Raw genomic sequence first — 21,092 nt, forward strand, 5'->3', positions numbered from 1 at the left:
AATTTAAGCTTTTTACATTTGTACTGAATTTTATGTATATAATGTGTCATATTTTGAATCCTAAGTATATGTTTATTCTTCCTAATATTTTTAGGTAGACCTCTTTGGAGTTCCAACACATAAATAAAATAAACTTGAAACATATCACCCCTAGGGTAGGCCCTGGACAGCCCAGGGCGGTGGGTGCAATGCGTTTAAAAAGTTGAACACATAAATATTAAAAGTACATATCCTGCCAGTGAAAGACTCCTAAATCGATTTTTCACTACTGCAAGGCCTATAACCCCCATAGGAAAACATAGAAGTTGCCTTATTACATTTGATAAGTGTAATTTCCCAAATCGAAAGAGCTCACTGGTTCATGTTTGTTGTCTCTGGAATCCTAATTTAAAATACTAACTTATGGTGACGTTAGATTTAAATGACAGTTCTGAAAATGCCACTTTTAGCAAGTTGGCATTTTCTTGCCTTAGTCATTTGGTGCCTGCAGCCTGTCTCTGGTCACATGACTGGGTATAGTTGGCAGATGGGCATTATGTATTCCTCCTAGACAGCCACACAAATGGAAGCTTGGGTGTGACTGGATAGGTCATCAATAGGAGGGAGTAGATGGGCCCAGCCTCACTTACACCTGAAAAGGCAGTGTCCTGTTCCCACACAAAAGGCTGCATATCTCCAGTAGTTAGTCTGGAGCCAGAGCAGGAAATGCAGGACATGTGTGCACTTCAAAGAAATGCCTCTAGAAACGTCTACAAATTCAAAGACACAACTGTGTATAAAAGCAGGACCTCAGACACCACCACTTCAGTATACGTCTGGGCCTGTGAATACTCTACCTGAAAGAAGGATTGCTGTGCTGCTTTAAGGACTACCACTCTGCTGCTCTGAAGGAACCCGCTGTCTTCTTGCCTGGGTGAGCAGGACAGGACTTGATTCACCTGAACCCAGAGTGACTCCAAGAGAGAACTCCTAGTTGGCTGGCCTGCCGATATGAAGCCTCAGGGAGTTAACAGGCTTCCCTCCCTGCATCTTCACCAAGATTCTGCCATCTGAGAGTCTACCCTGCCAAGTGGTGCTACACCAGTCCTGGACCCTTGGAAGTAAGCCTAACTTTAAAAAGCTGGTCAGGTACTTTGAAGATTTATATGTCGTGGTAGTGAAAAACTCTTGAATTCGGTACTATAAGGCCTAACTCTCCCATAGGAAAACATTGGAATTGCCTTATTACATTTAATATGTTTGCCAGCCTCTGTGAGCCCAGCAAACTGACAAAATCTCTGCTGTGCGGCACAACCTCGATCAGAACCAATGTATCTCTAATACGGAGTAGATTGGGCCTGTCGCAAAGAAGTGCACCATCACCACAGCCAGCATCACCTTTGGAACTGGAACTGTACAATGCATCCTCTGTGCAGGCCCTTGCATCTCTTGTTGACAGCACTCTCGACAACAAACTCTGTATCTTAGCTCTTCAGAATGGACGCAGTACCCCAAAGGCATCCCACATCCCCAGTGCTGGACTTCGCATTGCAAGCCCAGTCAGCAGGATCCACTACATCAACACAACAGGACCTCGTACAGTAGCCCACCTCATCTCTTAACTGACACATGACCTCTGCTGCATGACATCTTCAAAGTTGACAGATGCAACATTTTACAAACAATTATTAAGTTACTCTGTCCAATGGGCCTAACTGGGTCCCTGCCGCTAGCCCGTGCTCCATCGTGGTTAGCCTGAACTTGACTGTCCCGGTCCAGTGCAACCAGATAACCACAGTTGGCACTTTATGCCTTTTGGCACTATTTCCTCTGCAAAAGTTACAATTCAATAAATCTGGTTCTACAAATTGGATTGGTCATTTTGGTCTTGTATTATTTATTAAATTAAGCTCTATTTTTTTGGTGTGAGGGATCATTTGTCTGTGTTCTCACTGTTTAAAGTGTTGCACAACCCTTTACATATTGCCTTTAAAGTTAAGCCTCACTGCTCGGTGCAAAGCTACCCTGGGGGGTGTGGGGGGATAGGGTTAGGGGTAGAGGGGGGAGCGCATGTTAATTTGGGTCAGCTTGTGCCTTATGATGGCTAGGATTATGGTTGCTGCTTGACCAGGACCATCACCCTGGTCAACCAGCAACCCAATTTCTAACAATTGTCATTTCTCTTCAATGTAAATTGTGGTTCTCTGACAGGCATTCAGTTTCCAAAATATGCCATTTTGTGTGAACAAAATTAATTTAATGTGTTTTTGAACAAGAAAGTGCAAAGATGGCGACACACTGGAGGTTGTGTCTGTTATGGATCCTTCTCTAGATTCCATCTCTTGAGGAAAACCCAGAACTTCCTAAACTTTTCTTGGAGCGCGCCTCTCTCATTTACCTAATGAGCCTATCCAAATTTGTAAAATTGCTTTCTTTATTCAAGCAACTTATCCTTATGCTGAATTACCCAAATAGATATGTCTCGTAGGCTTCTTAGATACTCTGGTAATGCAAGACTGCATGCAATGTTGTAATACTCAGATAACTAGATTCTTGCTGCACTTCATCAGAAATTGTACGTTCAGTGAGCATTGAATGAACAATTCCCCTAATGCAGAGTATCTGAGGTGCTGCTTAGTTGCAGAAGATGTCTGCAGTGTTATTGTTTTCAGATGCTCTCAATAACTTTTTGTATTGGAAGATTTATTTACTTTTTGTAGCCACCTAGGGCAAATTGTGCCAACTCTTGTCCCAAGGAAAAGCCCCAGGCTTACATGTTAATCTGTAAGACAGAAAATTCATGCAACATAAAGAACCAGGCTTGTTAGTATCAAGACAAATTCAATTGTTACTGGATATAGCCTGCGGATTAAATGCAAATATGTAACTTATGACTCCTTGAATGAGGTTTGTAATGAAGGCTTCTACATCTAATGTGAGCAAAATTTTGAGTTATTAGTCTGGGAGTATGAGAGTCCTTCTGATAGCCAAAGTTTTGTCACGCCCAACACACAAGTTCAATGAATAAATCTGGGCTCAACTCCTGGTAGCTATGGCACATATCAGACAGGCTTAACTTCAGGAAAAGGAATAGTATGTAATGTATTTTTCAGTAACAAAAAAACAATGAAAAATTCACAGTAAAAACATTCATTTTATTAGTTTAACTAGAGGGATTTTTATTTACAAAAAGATACACATTATTAAAATCCAATAAGGGGATTAGGGGATGAGTTTTTTTTTTTAAGTGGCTAGAAAAAGTAAAGTACCAGTCAGCGCCTATTGGTCACGGTTGACTGGGACCCAGGTGTGATTTTCTATCCCTGGAGTTCTCTCGATAGTTGGATACATTTCACACTTTCACCCTGTAAAGGGTTTTACCTTTTTGACAGTATTTTTTTTTTTTTTTAATAAATGGAACACAAAATGCTCCAGCAGGATAAGTCTGAAGATGTATTTGAAATCCACTCTAAATTGGAAACCTTCACTGCAAGGTCCTGCTGATGCTCCGAAGGTCTTCAAAGTCCCTACTTACAGATTTCCTGAGCAGGTCATCTTCATCTCTAAGGCTCTCAGCAGTGGACATCCGCATGCTCCAGTCCAGGTCCAGTTGCTACTGGTCAGCTGGTCATTCCAGGAAAAATGCGTCTTGCAGATTGGTGCATTATTGTAACAAAGGAGGTCAGCAAACTGACCCTTCGAGTCCACTTCTCAACCCTAGTTAAAAGTGAGCAGGTCGATTCCCTTCTGGTATCCAGCCAGGTCACATACAGCAGGTACAGTCCTCTGGTTCATTCACATGTCCAAATGTGTTGGACTGAGTCGCCACTTTTCTACAATTAAGTAGTCACTGGGTTGACGCAACTTCTCACCACTCTCCACCAAATAAGAAAAAAGATCTCTAGAGGCAAGCCTTCCCACTTGTGCAGAAAATCTTATTTGCCTTACTTGAAACACTGCCCTATTCTGGCTGAAATACAACATGCTAGCACCCTTTTTAACCTGGAAGAGGCTGCTATCCATGTATGGATTATGTCTAGGGAAATTAGATTCTCGACCACACCAAATTAGTTTTAGGCCAGCTCGCCCTCCTACTGGGCTGGTGTCAAGCTGCCTATAGTCAGCCTTGTCATCAAACATCCCCTCTTACCCAGGTCTTACTTCACGGTTAACTACAAATGTTTAGGTCTTACCCTGGCACCTGTTGAGTTAAGTTCCTGAACTGACCTTTGCAACTGCCTTTCTGGAGGGAGTCGCATATGTAACCAGGTTTTCCTGCCAAAAAGCCAGTCATTAGCTTTGCTCAGGGCTCAGTTTACATCCTATTATGAGGAAACACTGACAGGAAGGCAGCTACAACCAGTTAATGCTAATTAGCCTACTGGACCTTCAGGAAGGCAAACGCGTTTTTAAAAGTTAGTATTGCTGACTATGCATCAAAAGTCAATTTCACTGCTAAATTGGGGGTTTAATACATATTAAAAACAGTGGGTGAACTATTTCTGTAGTTCATCCCGAAGTACATTTAGCAAAAGTAGTTTAATTAAACGCAATAAAAATAGAATTACACCTTAGTTTCCCATGTCATTGTAGGAACATGTAAACATGAAATTCTTAAACGTTTCATTTTTAAACGCTAGGCACCCTGTCTGGTGGGCTTGCAATGCCTACATAGGGGTGACTTACGTGATATTCAAAAGTAGGGCTTTCCTCCTCTCAAAAATAATGATTCTGTCAAGATCACTTGCAGTTTTAGAAAGTTGCAGCAATCAGGATACACATATAGGCCTAATGTAATGCTTTCCTTATCATTCTAGAGGCACAAACTATGCTGCAGGTGATGATTAAGAAAAAAAAAGAAAAAAATCTATACTACTGGTGTAGTTTCGTGCACCATATACTCGGGCCTTACTGGAAAGTTAAGCATTCCAATGAAGACTCACCCAGTTTTCAGGTTATTAGGCATCAGAACACATACAGTAGACAGCAGTGGCTCAAGTGCGCACAGCTCAGAAACTAGCACCAGTATATAGAAAAATGAGGGTGATCATGCAAAAAGATACTTTCTCACATCAACAAATTCTTAATTATGTTGATTTTCATAGTAACTCAAAAATAAACCAAACCTATGCGAAGGTCACAAAGGGTTTAATATGACTACAAAACTGGATAGTGGCTCAAATAATGAAATGTATCTGGATACTTGATTTCTTCCCAAGTGTGTGTTTTTAAGGTACTTGTTAGAAATGGGGTCTTTGGTTGACAGTCGGGTTACCCCCTGTTCAAGCAAGGACCCTCACTCTAGTCAGGGTAAAAGAGAATCACCTTCAGCTAACCCCCTTGGTAGCTTGGCAGAGCAGTAGGCTTAACATCAGAGTGCTAGGTGTAAAGTATTTGTACCAACTCACACAGTAACTTAATGAAATCACTACAAAAGGACACCACACCAGTTTAGAAAAATAGGTAATATTTATCTAAAAAAAACAAGACCAAAATGACAAAAATCCGACAAGTTATGAATTTTTAAAGATGAAACTCAAAAATAGCGCTTAGAAACACAAAATGCTTCGATGAAGTGTTAACACGGCGCCGTGTCGGAGTTGTTCCCAACAAGCAGACACCAGCGGCACAGGACACAGAGTCACGTAGACCCCCAAGTACAGTACCTTTGGTGAAGAGTGAAAACAAGTCGATGCGCGAAGTCTGGGATCACGGCGTCTGTGCAAAACGTTGAATCCGCGCACTTCGAGTGGTGTCAGTCACGGCGTGGGACAGCGACTTCAACGGAGTCACAGACTTCAGCGGGGCTGCAGCAGTGTCGGGCCTGCGAAGGCCATTGTGTTCCAGCAAAGATCACAGAGTCAGTTGCAGGCGGCATCACGGGATTCAGCAGCGGCGTCAGTCCGAAGTCGATTTCCTTGGATTTCCACCAGCTTTCCTTCCAAGGGCCCAGGGACTGGATAGGGCACCACTTGTCAGAGCAGGAGTCTCTCCAGATACTCCAGGTGCTGGCAGAGAGAAGTCTTTGCTGTCCCCCTGAGACTTCAAACAATAGGAGGCAAGCTCTAAATCAAGCCCTTGGAGATTTCTTCACAAGATGGAAGGCACACAAAGTCCAGTCTTTGCCCTCTTACTCTGGCAGAAGCAGCAACTGCAAGATAGCGCCACAAAGCATAGTCACAGGCAGGGCAACTCTTCTCCACAGCTCTTCTCCAGGCAGAGGTTCCTCTTGATGTCCAGAAGTGATCTAGTCTGTGGTTTTGGGTGCCCTTCTTATACCCAATTTCTCCTTTGAAGTAGGCCTACTTCAAAGTAAAGTCTCCTTTGAATGCGAAATCCTGCCTTGCCCAGGCCAGGCCCCAGACACTTACCAGAGGGTCGGAGACTGCATTGTGTGAGGACAGGCACAGCCCTTTCAGGTCTAAGTTACCACTCCTCCCCTCCCTCCTAGTACAGATGGCTCATCAGGATATACAGGCTACACCCCAGCTCCTTTTGTGTCACTGTCTAGTGTGAGGTGCAACCAGCCCAACTGTCAAACTGATCCAGACAGGGAATCCACAAACAGGCAACGTCACAGAAATGGTATAAGCAAGAAAATGCTCGCTTTCTAAAAATGGCATTTTCAAAAACACAATCTTAAAATCAACTTTACTAAAAGATGTATTTTTAAATTGTGAGCTCAGAGATCCCAAACTCCACATGTCCATCCGCTCCCAAAGGGAATCTACACTTTAATCAGATTTAAAGGTAGCCCCCATGTTAACCTATGAGAGGGACAGACCTTGCAACAGTGAAAAACGAATTTAGCAATATTTCACTGTCAGGACATATAAAACACATTACTATATGTCCTACCTTAACCACACCCCGTACCCTGCCCTTGGGGCTACCTAGGGCCTACCTTAGGAGTGTCTGACATGTAAGAAAAGGGAAGTTTAAGGCCTGGCAAGTGGGTACACTTGCCAAGTCGAATTTAAACTTAAAACTGCACACACAGACACTGCAGTGGAAGGTCTGAGACATGATTACAGAGCTACTTATGTGGGTGGCACAACCAGTGCTGCAGGCCCACTAGTAACATTTGGTTTACAGGCCCTGGCACCTCTAGTGTACCTTACTAGAGACTTACTAGTAAAGCAAATATGCCAATCATGAATAAACCAATCAACATTACACAGAGAGCATATGCACTTTAGCACTGGTTAGCAGTGGTAAAGTGCTCAGAGTTCAAAAGCCAACAGCAACAGGTCAGAACAAATAAGAGGCAGGAGGTAAAAAGATTGGGGATGACCCTGTATAAGCAAAAAAGCCCAACAATTCTTATAAGTCTTATGAAGAGGTAGGGGCAAATGTATGCACAGGTCTTCATTCATCAGAAAGTTATGCTTCTTCAGGATTGTGGGCTCCGTTTGTCTCAAGATTCAAACCTAATTTGTGATGGAGTTTTAGTTGGATTAGCTCCTAGGTTGTTTTTTGATAGTGGTTTTGGGTCATTTGCTTACTCCAAGAAGACTAGTTGGTGCTTCACTCTTATGCCTCCACTCTTGTATTTGTATTATTCATCAGCAAGCTATTGCGATTTTCTATTTGAGTGCACCATCTATTCCTTGGTAAGGTTTTGTCTTTGTTTCCAAGCATACATAACTGTACATAGGGCTTTTTCAAATTCGACACTTCCCACTATGATGTTCTCCAAAATACTAAATTAGTATTTTTTTTATTACTACCTTAAGTATCTGTCCTAATTTGGTTATGCTTTATTTCCTCCTCAAGGACAATTTTTATTTTTACAGCATTTCCACTAAGTGTCAATTGAGAGGGAGTCTAGGTCCAACTACACTTTGTCCCTTTGGAGTCACAATCCAAAGTGTTGCTCAGGGCTATTTCTTGGGTGGTATTACCCCAGATTTTTGCCTTTTTATGCTGAATCTTTTTTTGCTGGCCCTAGGACTCTGAGCACTTTACTCCTGCTAACCAGTGGTAAAGTACTCGTGCTTCTCCTTTAAACATGGTAAAATAAGCATACTTAATTTACTAAGAAGTCCCTAGTATATAGTGGTATATATACCTAGGGCTTGTAAATTAAATGCTGCAAGTGAGATGCAGTAATCATTGAACCACCCACAAAGGTAGCACTGTAAAACATGGTCTTCTATACAGCCTGTGTATGCAGTGCAGCTTAACGCAATCTCTTCTCAAAGAAAGCAATAATCCAGTTACACTCAAACCTCTGACCTTGGTCACGGTGATCTCTAGAAATGTTAAACCTAGATGACTTCAAAACTAGAAAAAACACCTCTAACCTAGACTTCAGAATAGTAACCAAATAAGAAAGCTAGCTTAATTATTGCACCAGTTTCAGAGAATTAAAACATACCATCTACATAAGCTTCAAAGCGTAAAATTAAGCAACCTTACTCACTCAATGCAGACTGCCTCATCCACTAGATTGTGAAGGTTAGCCTCCAACTTCCAGTCAAATTATCTAGCTCATGAAAAAATACACAACTAAGCGTCCACACATTAAGTCCAATGTTCTACCTCACAATGAAGTATGTAGTGCTCAGTAAACAAATGTAATATGTTTCCATTTAGGAACAGCAGTAGATTCTCAGTGTACACAACTCCCCAAAGCCTCAACCCTTTGAATGCTTACCACAACATCCCAGACATCCACATTCCTCAACTCTTCTTGCTCAGTTAGGTATAGCAGCGGTTCTTCTCTAGGGTCTTTGCGTAATATTTGCCATTAGGAAATTAGCTGCCTCTCCTGCCCTCTGAGGCTTTCACAATTTATTGCGCTTTTGAAGTTGACAAATTAGAATACCAATAAGGTCAGGAAGATGTTTTTTTGATTAAACATCACAATTTTAGCACTACTTTCTTCTTGTTGATGCCAATGGAAAAAATGCATTTTTACAACAAAGCCTACAAGAAATGAAAATCATGTAAGATCCACCCTTATATCCATGCATTAGGTATGCAAGAGGGCTCTTCAAATTATATATTCTCAGTAAGCTTCTTTCAATAATTCTAGGTGTCCATCATGAGTTTTTTTGGCTGGGTGTTCGGCTGATTCTTCTCCTCCTAGACATAGCAAATTGGTATGGCTGGACCCTTTGAGCAAATACAATAAGGACGTCTTCTTTTGTTTTTATGCAACACCATTACTTACCTTACTCCACGTACACCACTTTTTTTTGTTGTCATTTTTAGTTCCCAAAGCCCAAGGGATAAGCCTCTGACTAGTGGGTCAGAAAGTTCAAAACGTTAACGTTCCATAAGTGATTAACTTAATTTCTAGACCTTCACTGTTCTCCATTGTGGGAGGTCTTGACCTGATGTCCAATATCCATTATGGACATTGCACTGTTTTAGCCATTAATGTGATCATTTCTCACTGTTAAATGAACTATCTTGCACGGCACTTTAAATTCTCTGAGCACTGCATCCTTTTTCATCTTAAATATAAATATGCATTTGTTGGTTGTATTTTTGAAATTGTATTTCAATGTAATTGGTGGTTATAGTTTCAGAAGTGGTTTCTGGGAAGGGACATTATTTTATATGCATCAGCCACAAATGACTGCACATGAGCTCATCCTTCTATCACCCATCTATCAAAAAAAAGCTACAAACAAATCCTACTTACTTCCGGAAATTTAAAAAAAACAAAAAGAACCTAACTAGGCCTCCTACCAGATAGCTATGCTTCTGCAAAGACCTAAACAGCTTTTCAGTCTACTTTAAAGTCTACTGCTTTTTAAAGCGAACCAACTACTTCTCATCTTTGCTTTTTATGTGTGTGTATATATATATATATATATATATATATATATATATATATATATACACATATATATACACACACACACACACACACGTACACATACATACTTAATTTATATACACAGAGCACATCAGTCACTCGATTGTTTTGGAGCGTTCCAATAGGAAAAATGGTTCAAATATCAGTTGCATATTAATATCTGGAGGAAGAATTATTGAGCAAAACCCCAAGTATTAAGTTGTTTATGATATTTCAGCAAATTAGTGTCTGAGAAAAAGGGAAGTGAGTTCCACAGTGAAGGACTGAGGACTTAGCTGGAATAAGGGTTCCACAAAAATATAGGAAGCAGGGGATCACAGGGACCAGACAGCGTTGTGCGATTGTTTTGTTATAAACTCTGGTAAATTCTAGAAAGCCTTGTGTATTAAACAAGCAGTCTGGAATTGGATACGTTAGGAATGAGTTATTTATTTTTTAATTTAATTACTGTTGGAACAAGGACATTTGAATTCCTTGTAGGCAGTTAAAGCTCCTACCCTGGAGAGGCCAAGACAGACTGAATTACCCAAGTCCAAGCAGGACTGGATACTGGACACTCTCACTGTGAGTTAAAGACAAAAGGCACATTTTTCAGTTTAAGTTGAAGTATACAACATTTAGCAACAGTGGCAATTTGAACATCCACTGAAGACTAGTGAAATTCCTAGATTAGGTGTGGAATCGAGTTGAGGGGGATTTGGGGTAGGCCATGGAGAATTATCCAAGTTACCGTTTTTGTTATAAACTTTGAGAATTTCGGTTTTTGATGGGTTACTCTACAGACTGTTTTGTTCTTTCCAAGCCAGTGGTTTCCAATACGAATGGGTGGACTGAATGGTCAATATTTGCCAAGTTCTTTAAAAGCCAACAGACCAGCCACATACCATTGGTGTTAAAATAAGCTGTTATTACATTGACACAAGGTGACTGCAAGTATGGCGAGAAAGAAGTCGAATAAGATACGTAAAATAATGGGCTCCTCGGGAACAGCCCATAAAATAGGCCTAAATTCAGATTAAAAATGATCTAGTTAGATTCTTTGGGAGAGATTAGAAAGAAATTAGATTCATTCAAGTACATCGTTACCAATTAAAAAATTATGTAGGCATTTCCTAAGAATGGAGTGATCGATGGTGGTGGTGAGACCAGTAATATTCAAGGCTCCGTCACCCTCGTCAACCATCCCTCTCAGAACACCAATTACGGAGATTATAGCAAGTTCTAAACCCCGATGCCTACCTGAGTATCCTGGAGACAGAGGTTGTTTTGCATACAGTTTTGCAGTAAAGTTTGTGACAATTTTCTCTATGATTTTGCCCATGAAAAGTAGCAAAAAGATGGGCCTAAAATCTTTCAAGTCTGCAGTGGGTTTATTCAAGCTCGGGCAAAACACTGCCCAATTACTTTTGGTCAGGGAAAGATCCATCGCTTAGTGGCATGTTGATAAAGATAAACAAATATACAGTTAATTTAGTCATTAGTTTTAGAAACTGAGTCCTGGTCCAAAAGACACCATAAAGACCTGCTGTATTTCATTAATGTCTCTAATTTTTCAACGGAAAAGGGCATAAAAGAACCGAATATGTTTAAATCTAGTGAGAAGCGGGTGTCAGATAACTTCCTAGTCGAGATTGGGAGGTACCTGTTCACATCTTAAGAGCCAGAACGATGTTTTGTTTTTTGGTATTACCTCTGAACTTCTGGCTTAGTGGTCTACCAATTTCTTGGAGCACATACAATTATTGCAAAGCTGAAGGGTTGATGAGTGAGGAGATCATTTTAGATATATTTTCAGTGGAATTGTCCACTGAAGACATTTTATTGGAGAAGAAAGCCGTTTTTGCTTGCCACATGAAGACATTATATTGGCACAGTTGGCAGTGATAATTACTCTAAGACACTGGGCATTCTACCACAGCTGTGTTTTCCCCAACTTTTAGGATAAGGTGAACAACATACATACAGCAAATTTGGGATTATATACTCTAATGTGCAGTAAGCAGGTCTGCTCAAGTAATTGGTTAATAACCTAAAACAAAATCTTTTTTTTTTTTTTTTTTTTTTTTTTTTTTTTTTTTTTTTAAACTTTAGAGACCATTACTGTGGGGTCCCTCTGATTTCATTGTTAGACCAGACTCTGCTTAGGGAAGGTAATTTTTTTTTAATGTGTTTTTCCCTTTTGCTTTATTTATCCCTTTTCAGTTCCACAGTCTACAGCTAAACAGAACAAAATTAGAAAATGATCGGACCATAATATTTCTTTAATTATTGGGTAATCTATCAGGTCGGTGTGGAGAATTAGAGGACTAATTTAGGTGTTCTTTCGTGGGCACACTTATTTACCTGCGATAAAAACAAGCAACTCAAAGTTGTGATATGATTTTCACCCACATGTTCTGTTGAGATTTCTCTCCAAACATTGAAATCCCTGGACTAATTATGCAAGGAAAAATAAAAAAGATTTAAGTTTTATAAAAAGGCTTCTTTAACCATGTAAATTATCTTTTTAATCTGAAAAGCACTTGCTGCCCATGTGGATAGGTCCATGGTATAAGTTTGTGGAACTTGCTTTCAGATCAAAGGAGCATTAACAAAAATAAGGTATTAAAGGAGCAGGTTAGTACCAAGTTAATTACTTGGCTAATAATTCTTTTTACAAAATTACGTAGTCTACTGAAAGCTTATTAATGGTACACAAGACAACACAATTACTCAGTTAAATATTAGATACTTAACAAAAAGTTGCAGACTTTATGAACTGCTTTTCAGCCCTAAAGTGGCAACACAATGGCTAGGTCACAAACCATGGTACGAATGAAGAACAACACTGCTACCTCTACAATTTTTTTTACATAAGCTCCAGTGATGGTGCTTTTAATATTTTTTTCACCAGTCATTCGTTTTAATTTTACCGATTTTGGAAAATGTTTTTTTTTTATCTGAATAAGATTACTACATCTCTTATCTAGAATTTTACATGGGTACCAAAACGATTGCTAATCCAGTAGGTGGTCCAACAAAAGAATTAGGTGACAACTACAACTTTTGACCACCTTGCTAATAAAGGGTGTCATTAGAACTAAAGTCACCATACATCCAATACCCCCCCTCCCCGGGCAATGTTTCTCCAAAATGCTCAATGCATTTTAAAACCTCGCAATGCCACTTCAAACAATTCTAATGTTTAGCAGTGACCTGCCATGTACAACACAGATGATTCCTGACTGGTGCACAGTCAGGCATATATCTTTCCTTTTGTTATCCAAGCTATAGAAGTTTGCAAAGCAACCCCATGTAAAAAATGTCCAATTGCATTTGGGGTCCCAATTTGTTATTCTTGATGAACTTCAACTCATAGACTCTCAAAGTTATCACTGATCTCGTAGCATTGTCCTAAAGACCAAAATAAATAATCCTACACTGAGATAGATACATTTGCAGCATTCTGATGTTTTATGCTCAAATTGTGTTTTATGTAATGATATGCCACCTATTAAACTTTATGTATAGATTGTCAGTAACACTATCAACCTAAACCTCCACTATACAGTGGTAGTTTTCCGTCACTTAATTGTAGAGTTGAATATGGACTCAAATGGATACTATTAAACGGTATGTCTAACTTGAGAGATTCTATACTACATATTTATCACTGGACATTTTCCCCAACTTCATTAAAAGAGCTTAGCTCAAAGTAATGTTGACTCACACACTCTTACCTATCAGTAATACATTGATGTCTCCTCTTATGCGTGTCCCATTGTCAAGAACCTTCTCATTGCCCCCAAGCAACATGCACAAAATAGCTTTTTTAATGTACTCATGTCCATGAATACTCGGTGCCAACGATTTGCTCAAGTGCTCAAATATATCCTGTTTAAAATTATAACACAATTAAAGAAAGCATTAGTAACATTGAAATGGAACCTAATTTCCCTCGAGCAGTATCTGTAGCATTTATGACTCACTTTCGAATGAGCTCTGCAGAATTTCTTGATCTTTGCCACATCATCAGCCGAAAATGTAGGAGCCATTTCTTTGCTCATCTGTTTGACGTTGTTAGCCAGCATTATAGTCCTAGGTTTTCAGATAGAAAAACAAGTTTCATTTCAAGCTGCATTTTCTAACTCAAAGCGTATAAGTTTGTTTTATATGATTCTGCCTATTAAAGCTGTACACATAATAGCAGTACATTTTCAGGATGCATCAAGAATGATCAGGCTAATCAGTCAAATGTATTCCATATGCCAAATCTATTTCACTTGGCAGTATTATTAAACACAGGCATGGCTCAAGTTAAATGAACAGGGCCATATTACAATGGCCTCCAGCTGTATTAATACTACTGGTGTTTCCCTACTTAATGGCACAGCAGAATGCCGATTGATTCCACTTGACCTGATAAAGGTTTTAATCACAGAGGAAAATGTATGTTTTTCACTTCTCCGTATTAACCCAGATATTAACCTGAAAGATACTTACCTGTAATACTCCTTTCTCTTCTCTTTATAAATCCCCCACACTAGCTTTATAACTGTCCTGGAATTAGCAGAAATTCCACAGTGTTAGGAACATTTTTGTAGAGACACAACATTATTAGTGCTGAAATATGAACTAATCCTTAGGTCAGTGGCTTTTAAACAAATCCCACTTGTCAGTAAATTTGTATGTGCAGATGTGTTAGTGTACTGTCTAGAGAGATTTGTAATCCTAAATACAAAGTACGAATCAGAGGAATAAGGTAGTGTGACGAGTGTCAATTCCCTTAAGACGTGACAAATCAAACCTGTCCAGTGTAAAATTACTAGTATGTTGTTCCTCAGAGGTAGTCCTGGCATCCCCGAGAGAGCACTATTGGAAACTGCTGATGCAGTCCCTTTTCATGCATCGTGACGCTCAACCATGCCAAATGGTCCTGCAGATTTAAGTGTTTTTTTTTTTTTTTTTTAGCAGATACACACTAGCCCATCTTTATAGGTAACATTTACAGTCAAATATAGGCTAAGGCCCTAGATTAAGTGTGTTAGGTCTAGAAGAAAGTTAGGCATTGTTATGAAAACTAGTATAGGTCTATGGTTAGGAAGAGGTCAATCAGGCTATTGAGAGAGACGTTGGGATCACATCAAAACTAGAATTTTGGTCAGTGTATGAAAACCCAAGAGTCAAACTCTGAGCTAGAGCCATGGATTAGGATGCTTGCATCGGGGTAATTAATACAAGTTAGAATTCAGCCCAGCAGCATTTGATTTGCAAAAATAAAAGTTGAATTTGTGAGTAAGAAAAGATTTTCAAATACTGCTACATTTTAGAGCATACAAAAAAGTATTTCAAATGAAAACTAGAGCATCATTTAAATTCAATGCAATTCTTCACTGAAAAAATGAAAACTTGTCACAAGTGTATCAACTAGCAGTGTAGCGAAAGCATGTTAAGAACAGACCATCTCATGGCGGGGGGCGTGGCCTTATGCCGACATGTTGTGGAGCTCCTGATCCGAGGGCACAAATTTGGTTATATCATGAAGAGCATCCAGCCCTAGTACACACCCGGGGTGGCAGAATACTGCCGAGGCGGTGGGTGACACCTAACTGGGCTGGGAGAAAGAGAGGTGTGAGCCAAACAGCTGTGGTGGAGCAAGCGAAGCAGCGGCCACAGTAGTACAGGATGGCAGCTGGGGCAGCAGAGGCCGGGGCTGTGTGAGAGGGTCCCACTGCATGGGGACAACTTGGTGGCACTGATGGGGGCCAGCTGAGGCACTAGAGGATAGCGGCAGAGGAGCAGAAGGATCAAGAGGGCTGCGACTGCCTAAGGAGTAAAATGGCAGGGCGGCACGGGAAGGCCTTGATCGGCAGAGGTAGCGTTCCGGCTGTAAAAAGGAGAGACAGCAGAGATGCTACTTGGTGGGGCGGGCTAGGAGGGCATTTGGCCCTGTCCCGAGAAGGCAGTGAAGACCAGCGCTGAGCTGCACGGGAGAGGTGGAGGAGACACTGGGGGAGAGGAGGTGGAGCCACCCCACTAGAGCGCTGGAGTACACAAATGGAGCCAGCCCGTCGAAAGACTTGCTGATAGACAATGAGAATGAAAATCTTCCCTGTCTCACAAAGAACAAAAACAGCGTTCTACATTCTATGAAGCTAAAAGGTGCCTGTGTCAAATGGGGGGTGCAATACGACATGTTCCCAGCATGTTTTTGAGTGGTGACCGCTGAGGGAGTCATATCTTTCCACTCTCCACAAGAAGTCTAGAGCTGGATTGTCAACCATGAGCAGCCAGGGTCTAGCAGTACGCAGCAAGCACAGAACCCCATGGGGGGACTGGAGGAGGGGGGGCACATCTGCAGAGCAGGAGATTCTGCCAGAAGAGGAATTGAGGGTTGGGGAGTCTGTTTATTGAGGGTTGAAAAATGGCATCAATGTACGATATGCTATAACACTTCTTGGGACACACACAAAGGGGAGGTGGACAGGGTGTATGTGCACTCATATTATAGGTAATCCGCATGGATCTGCGAAATGACCTATAAGGTAGTTTCCTGGAACATCAGAGGTATGCACACCATTTCAAAGAGATACAATGTGTTCTCATTTCTGAGCAGGTGGGGCATAAACATAGCATTTCTCAAGGAAACCCACCTTACTCCTCAGGAAGGGGCGGCACTGCAGCAAAGTTGACTAGGCCAGGCCTATTATACAACTTACTCTACCTTTGCGAGCAGTGTCCTCATCTGGGTGAGAGCAGAGGTTCCTTTATAGGACGTGGCACTTGTCAGACCCAGAGGAGAGATATGTTGCAGTGAGAGGCGGTTAGAGGGTATGGACCTGGCCCTTGTCAACATATATGCTACAAACACAGATTAGGGCTCCTTTATAACAAAGGGCCCCTGGTGTACTATGTAATCCAGTCTATAGTGGTTGGGAGCAACTTTAATTGTGTGGCAGATTTAGGGATGGACTGATCACATCCCCTGCTTAGGGAAATCACCAGCACTGAGATTGGCCCGAACATTCTGAGATAGGCATTGGGTGTGGGGCTTAATAGACACTTGGCGACTGACATCTCTACACTAGAGATTATTCCTATTTTTCCAGTCTATATAATCTGCATGTGTGGCTTTATACATTTTTGTGTTCCCCAGATATCACAGTAACGAATACAGAATACTTGGCCTGCACAATTTTGGACCATAAATAGATACTCCTGAGCTCCAGCTGGCACTGCCCTAGACCTAGGATACCTGCTTGGAGGCTTAAACCCAGAATGCCAGAGGCCAGGTCTTTAGGGAGGAAATAAGACTGAACATAGACCAATGTTTTTAAACTAATGAAGGGACAACTTTGAACAAGCAAGCAGAGTGGGCAGCATTCAAAGTAAGGCTAAGGGGCCAATGTTTGGCCAAGGGTATGGGTGTAAGGGTGACACTGTCGAAGGAGGTGCTGGATACGGAGGAGGAACTTCACCAGATTGAGAGGCAGAGACCGGAGAGTCCTGACCAACAACAACCCCTGATGGATAAGAGGTAAGAGGTAGCAGCTAAGGTAGAGAGACTTAGCTGCTTTGATTATAGGCGATACATGGTGTACATGTGAAGAGGCATGCATGTGAAGAGGGACACGGACAGCTCTCTGCTGCCTTGGCTGGCCAACCCATCAAAAAGAGGGACTCTAATTTTAGAACTAGAAGCAGATGGGGTGAGAATATAGGGAGGAAGAGATCAATGACTGCTTCCTCCAGTATTATACACAACTGTATCAGAGTGCATCCAGCCATGAGGCGGGCACAGTAAGGGCATATCTGGACCCTCTAGAGCTACTATATGTTTCTTGTGAGGAGGCAGAGAATCTTGGGGAGGCTATCAACCAACAAGAGATTAAAGCTGCAATAAATGGCATGTGGAAAGACCCCAAGGATGGATGGGTTTCTTGTGGAATGATACACGACTTATGCAGACCAGCTGGCATCCAGACTTGAAGCATTATGTAATGAAGCCTGGCATCAACCTACCTACTCGGGAGGCCCTGGTGGTGCTACTATTAAGACCCGGTAAGCCCCCCCAGCGACTACAGGGCCTACCGGCCTCTTTCAATGCTGAACATAGATTATAAAATTCTCAGTAAACTACTGGCCACATGACTGCTCCCCCACATGCCTCTGGCTTATACACCTGGATCAGGCTGGGTTCATCCCGGGACATAACAGCCATCAATATTAGGTGCCTTCTACCTATTCCAGAGCATGGGGCCCCTGACCACGAAGGGACAGTGGTTATAGCTGTTGACATAGAAAAAGCATAGAATGGCAGTATCTTAATGAGGTAATGTCGCACATGTGCATGGGGGATGGTTTACTGACCTGGACCAGATTACTCTATTTGAGCCCAACAGCAAGGGTTCGAATGAATAGATTGATCTCACACAGGGTTTTGGGGGGGGGGGGGGGGTAACACCCTGCTCTTTGCTCTGGTGGTGGAACTGTTGGCAGCCCAGGCTCACCTGGGAATGCACTACTGGGGACTGAGGGTGACTAAGCATTGGCACGGGATAGCCTTATATGCGGACGACCTGCTGTTATTGCTGCAGGATACTGAGAGCTAACTACATGGAGCTAGGCCCATACTGGATGCGTTCAGGCAGCTGCCGGGACAAAGTGAACTGGCAGAAATCCTGGGTGTTCCCAATGGATGCAGAGCTAGCACCACCGTATGTCCTGGCCCCCGCAATAGCCCAAGGTGTATTTCCTATCTGGGGGCTAAGGTCTACCATAATCGCATAGGTCTCCTTGATGGGAATGTAGGTAGTGTGCTGCATGCCCTGAAATCTAGTATAGACTTTTGGAAAACCCTCCAGCTGTCAGTTGTAGGCAGAATAGTGCTGTTGAAAAATAATTGCCCTGCACTTCCTCTTATACTTCTCTTGAGGCACTCCCATTATGGATACCTCGGGTGACCTATAGAGAACTGGACTCGATCATATCATTTACCTGGGGGTAGCGGCACCAAGATTTGAGGGTTACTACCTGGCAGCCCAGCTCCAGTGGTTTGTCCAGTGGTTAGCAGGCAGGCACAGACCAGAGCGGTAATTAGGCCCATTTGTACCTGGGATGACTGAATTACAGTGAACCTTGAGGGCTAGGTGAAACTCCACATCACACACTGAGGAATTAAAGGTTATCGCTAAATGCTGGGCTAGATGCCTAAGGAGGGTGCATACCAAAGTTCCATATTCATCAGACCTACTGACAACCATGCTGAGAGCCCTCCCGCATGGAGGGGACTGGAGAGGCCTAAAGGACTGGGTGGGGTCCTCTACCTTGCAAGACCTTTTTAAGAAGGGTGGTTACTCCCATTCGAGGACTTCAGGGCAGAATTTGATGCACATGAGACATTGTCTCTTGCACAGGGTGGTTACCTTGACTATAAGACCTCACTGGGGAAATGGTACTGTTGAGCCCCTGGCCCTAGGTAGCTGTTGCAATATAGCCCTTTCCTCAGGCACTGTCAAATTGGTTTCCTGCTTGCATAGGGCCCTAGGGGGAGGGGAATGAGACTGCTGTCGCCCACTTGAAGAGCTGAAGACTAGCTTGAAGGGAGATTTGGGAACCCCAATATCGGAGGGGGCCTTGAAAGCCATACTCTATAGGGCACCCCATGTGCCTCACAATGCCCGCTTCAAGAGGATTCATTTTTATGTGCAGCAGCATGCATAGGTAAACCCCTGAACGTATTTAGAGATACTTTCAGATTGCAGAGGCAAGTTGTCCCAGATGTTAATGGGGGGTTAGAGACGAGATGGGGCAGAACTAATACATATGTTATGGAGCTGCCCTCAGATCCATCAATACTGGGAGGGGATCACAAAACTACTGGCCATTGTCCTAGATAGGGCAGACCCATGCACACAGGGGTTCCAGCACACCGCAAAAACTAAAGTTACCAGTATGTTCCAGGATTTAGCATTCTTATTGGCAAAGAACGAGATAACCCAAAATTGGAAATCCGCCAACTGGACCGCGACTACTGAAGTGGTGTTGCGAGTTGGCAAAATGGGCAACAATGTAAGGGAGAAGTATTGCTGAGGGAGGCAAAGAGAGGGATTGGTACACTAGAGCTGGTGCATATGAGGGAGGCCCTGGTGGGTGACCTTCGGGCAGCCACCACAGAAGATGCTGCATTGCCTTGAAGGGCCTGCTAGGAGAATCACATCACCGACCTGGTACTGCCCCCATTGGGCCTATGGTTAGCTGACTGCCCCTGCCTCAGGGATACACTTGGATATTGGAACTGGGAACTGAACGCAATACGATAGAATGGTGTTGTAAGACTGAATCCAGCTGTACCTTCTATTTCTGACTGGGCAAGGCTATGTTGTTACTGGAATGTTTCTGGTGCCCAGACTACTTATGGCACATAGTATATCAGTTCAAAGTGGTCCAGGAAGGAACTACCAAGAAAAACATTTAGTTTCCTAAATTTGCCTTGTTTTTAATGCTTCAGAACGATTGGATACGGAAAATCAAGTCCCTTGCTATTCCAGCTGACCGAGAGGCACCATGGACTGGGACATGCTTCAGCTATGTCCTCCTGGCTGTTGAAATGTTCACAAATCCAGGCAGATGTGTCCTGGAAATGTCTTACAAGTATTTACAGGTCATTGAAATGCTTGTCAAGGTTTACAGAGACTGAATTCTTGTTGTCCATCAGTTGCAGAGTTCATCTTTTCTATTTCCATATTCTTTAATTTTCTAGTCTGGGATGTCCCACGAGTCAGCAGCTTTTCTTTTGGCTCCCCTCATGGAACATAAGCTACAGGTTTGCTGGATTCTTTAGTAAATTGCTAAACTTCCACCACACCCCACTGTCATCTCCCCCCTCTTTGTATTTTCCACGACACGGGCATGGCTAGGTTTTACTAAACTTTAAGGGATATTACAGTGTTCGCTTTCCATGGTTTTCTTTTATCTCATGCCGATTCTCCTGCATTTTGATGAAGAAATACTATTATTAAAGACAAAAAAATATTGAAGGCAAGGGAACCACTCCAATGAAGGAGCTGAAATGGTGCGGTTGAAAAAGGTCAGTGATCTAGAGGTACAAGTGAACATAATTTAACACACAGACAAAAGTGTGAGCCCCCAGAACTGCAGACAAAAGCATTAATCAAAGACAGTGAAGTAAAGGCAGAAAAAAGGAGAATAATCCCCTACTGATGCATGACAGAGGTACTAGAGCATGGTTAGGATAGTGAAGTGCACACTATCGTCTGCCATTTCAGTACACGTTCGACCT

General features: G+C 42.1%; 1 protein-coding gene across 2 annotated transcripts in view; it reads right to left on the minus strand.

The window, feature by feature from the left end:
• LOC138282476 (maternal DNA replication licensing factor mcm3-like) overlaps positions 1-21,092 on the minus strand; it is a 315,678-nt gene that overhangs the window by 165,798 nt on the left and 128,788 nt on the right. For both annotated transcript variants that reach the window (XM_069220088.1, XM_069220089.1), the window contains exons 6-7: positions 13,780-13,888; positions 13,531-13,684 (exon numbers count right to left, since the gene is read on the minus strand). In XM_069220088.1, the coding sequence (XP_069076189.1) occupies positions 13,531-13,684; positions 13,780-13,888 (263 nt within the window). The remainder of the gene's footprint in view (positions 1-13,530; positions 13,685-13,779; positions 13,889-21,092) is intronic.

Source organism: Pleurodeles waltl, chromosome 2_2, assembly GCF_031143425.1.
Source record: "Pleurodeles waltl isolate 20211129_DDA chromosome 2_2, aPleWal1.hap1.20221129, whole genome shotgun sequence".
In the NCBI taxonomy this organism is placed as follows: domain Eukaryota; kingdom Metazoa; phylum Chordata; class Amphibia; order Caudata; family Salamandridae; genus Pleurodeles; species Pleurodeles waltl.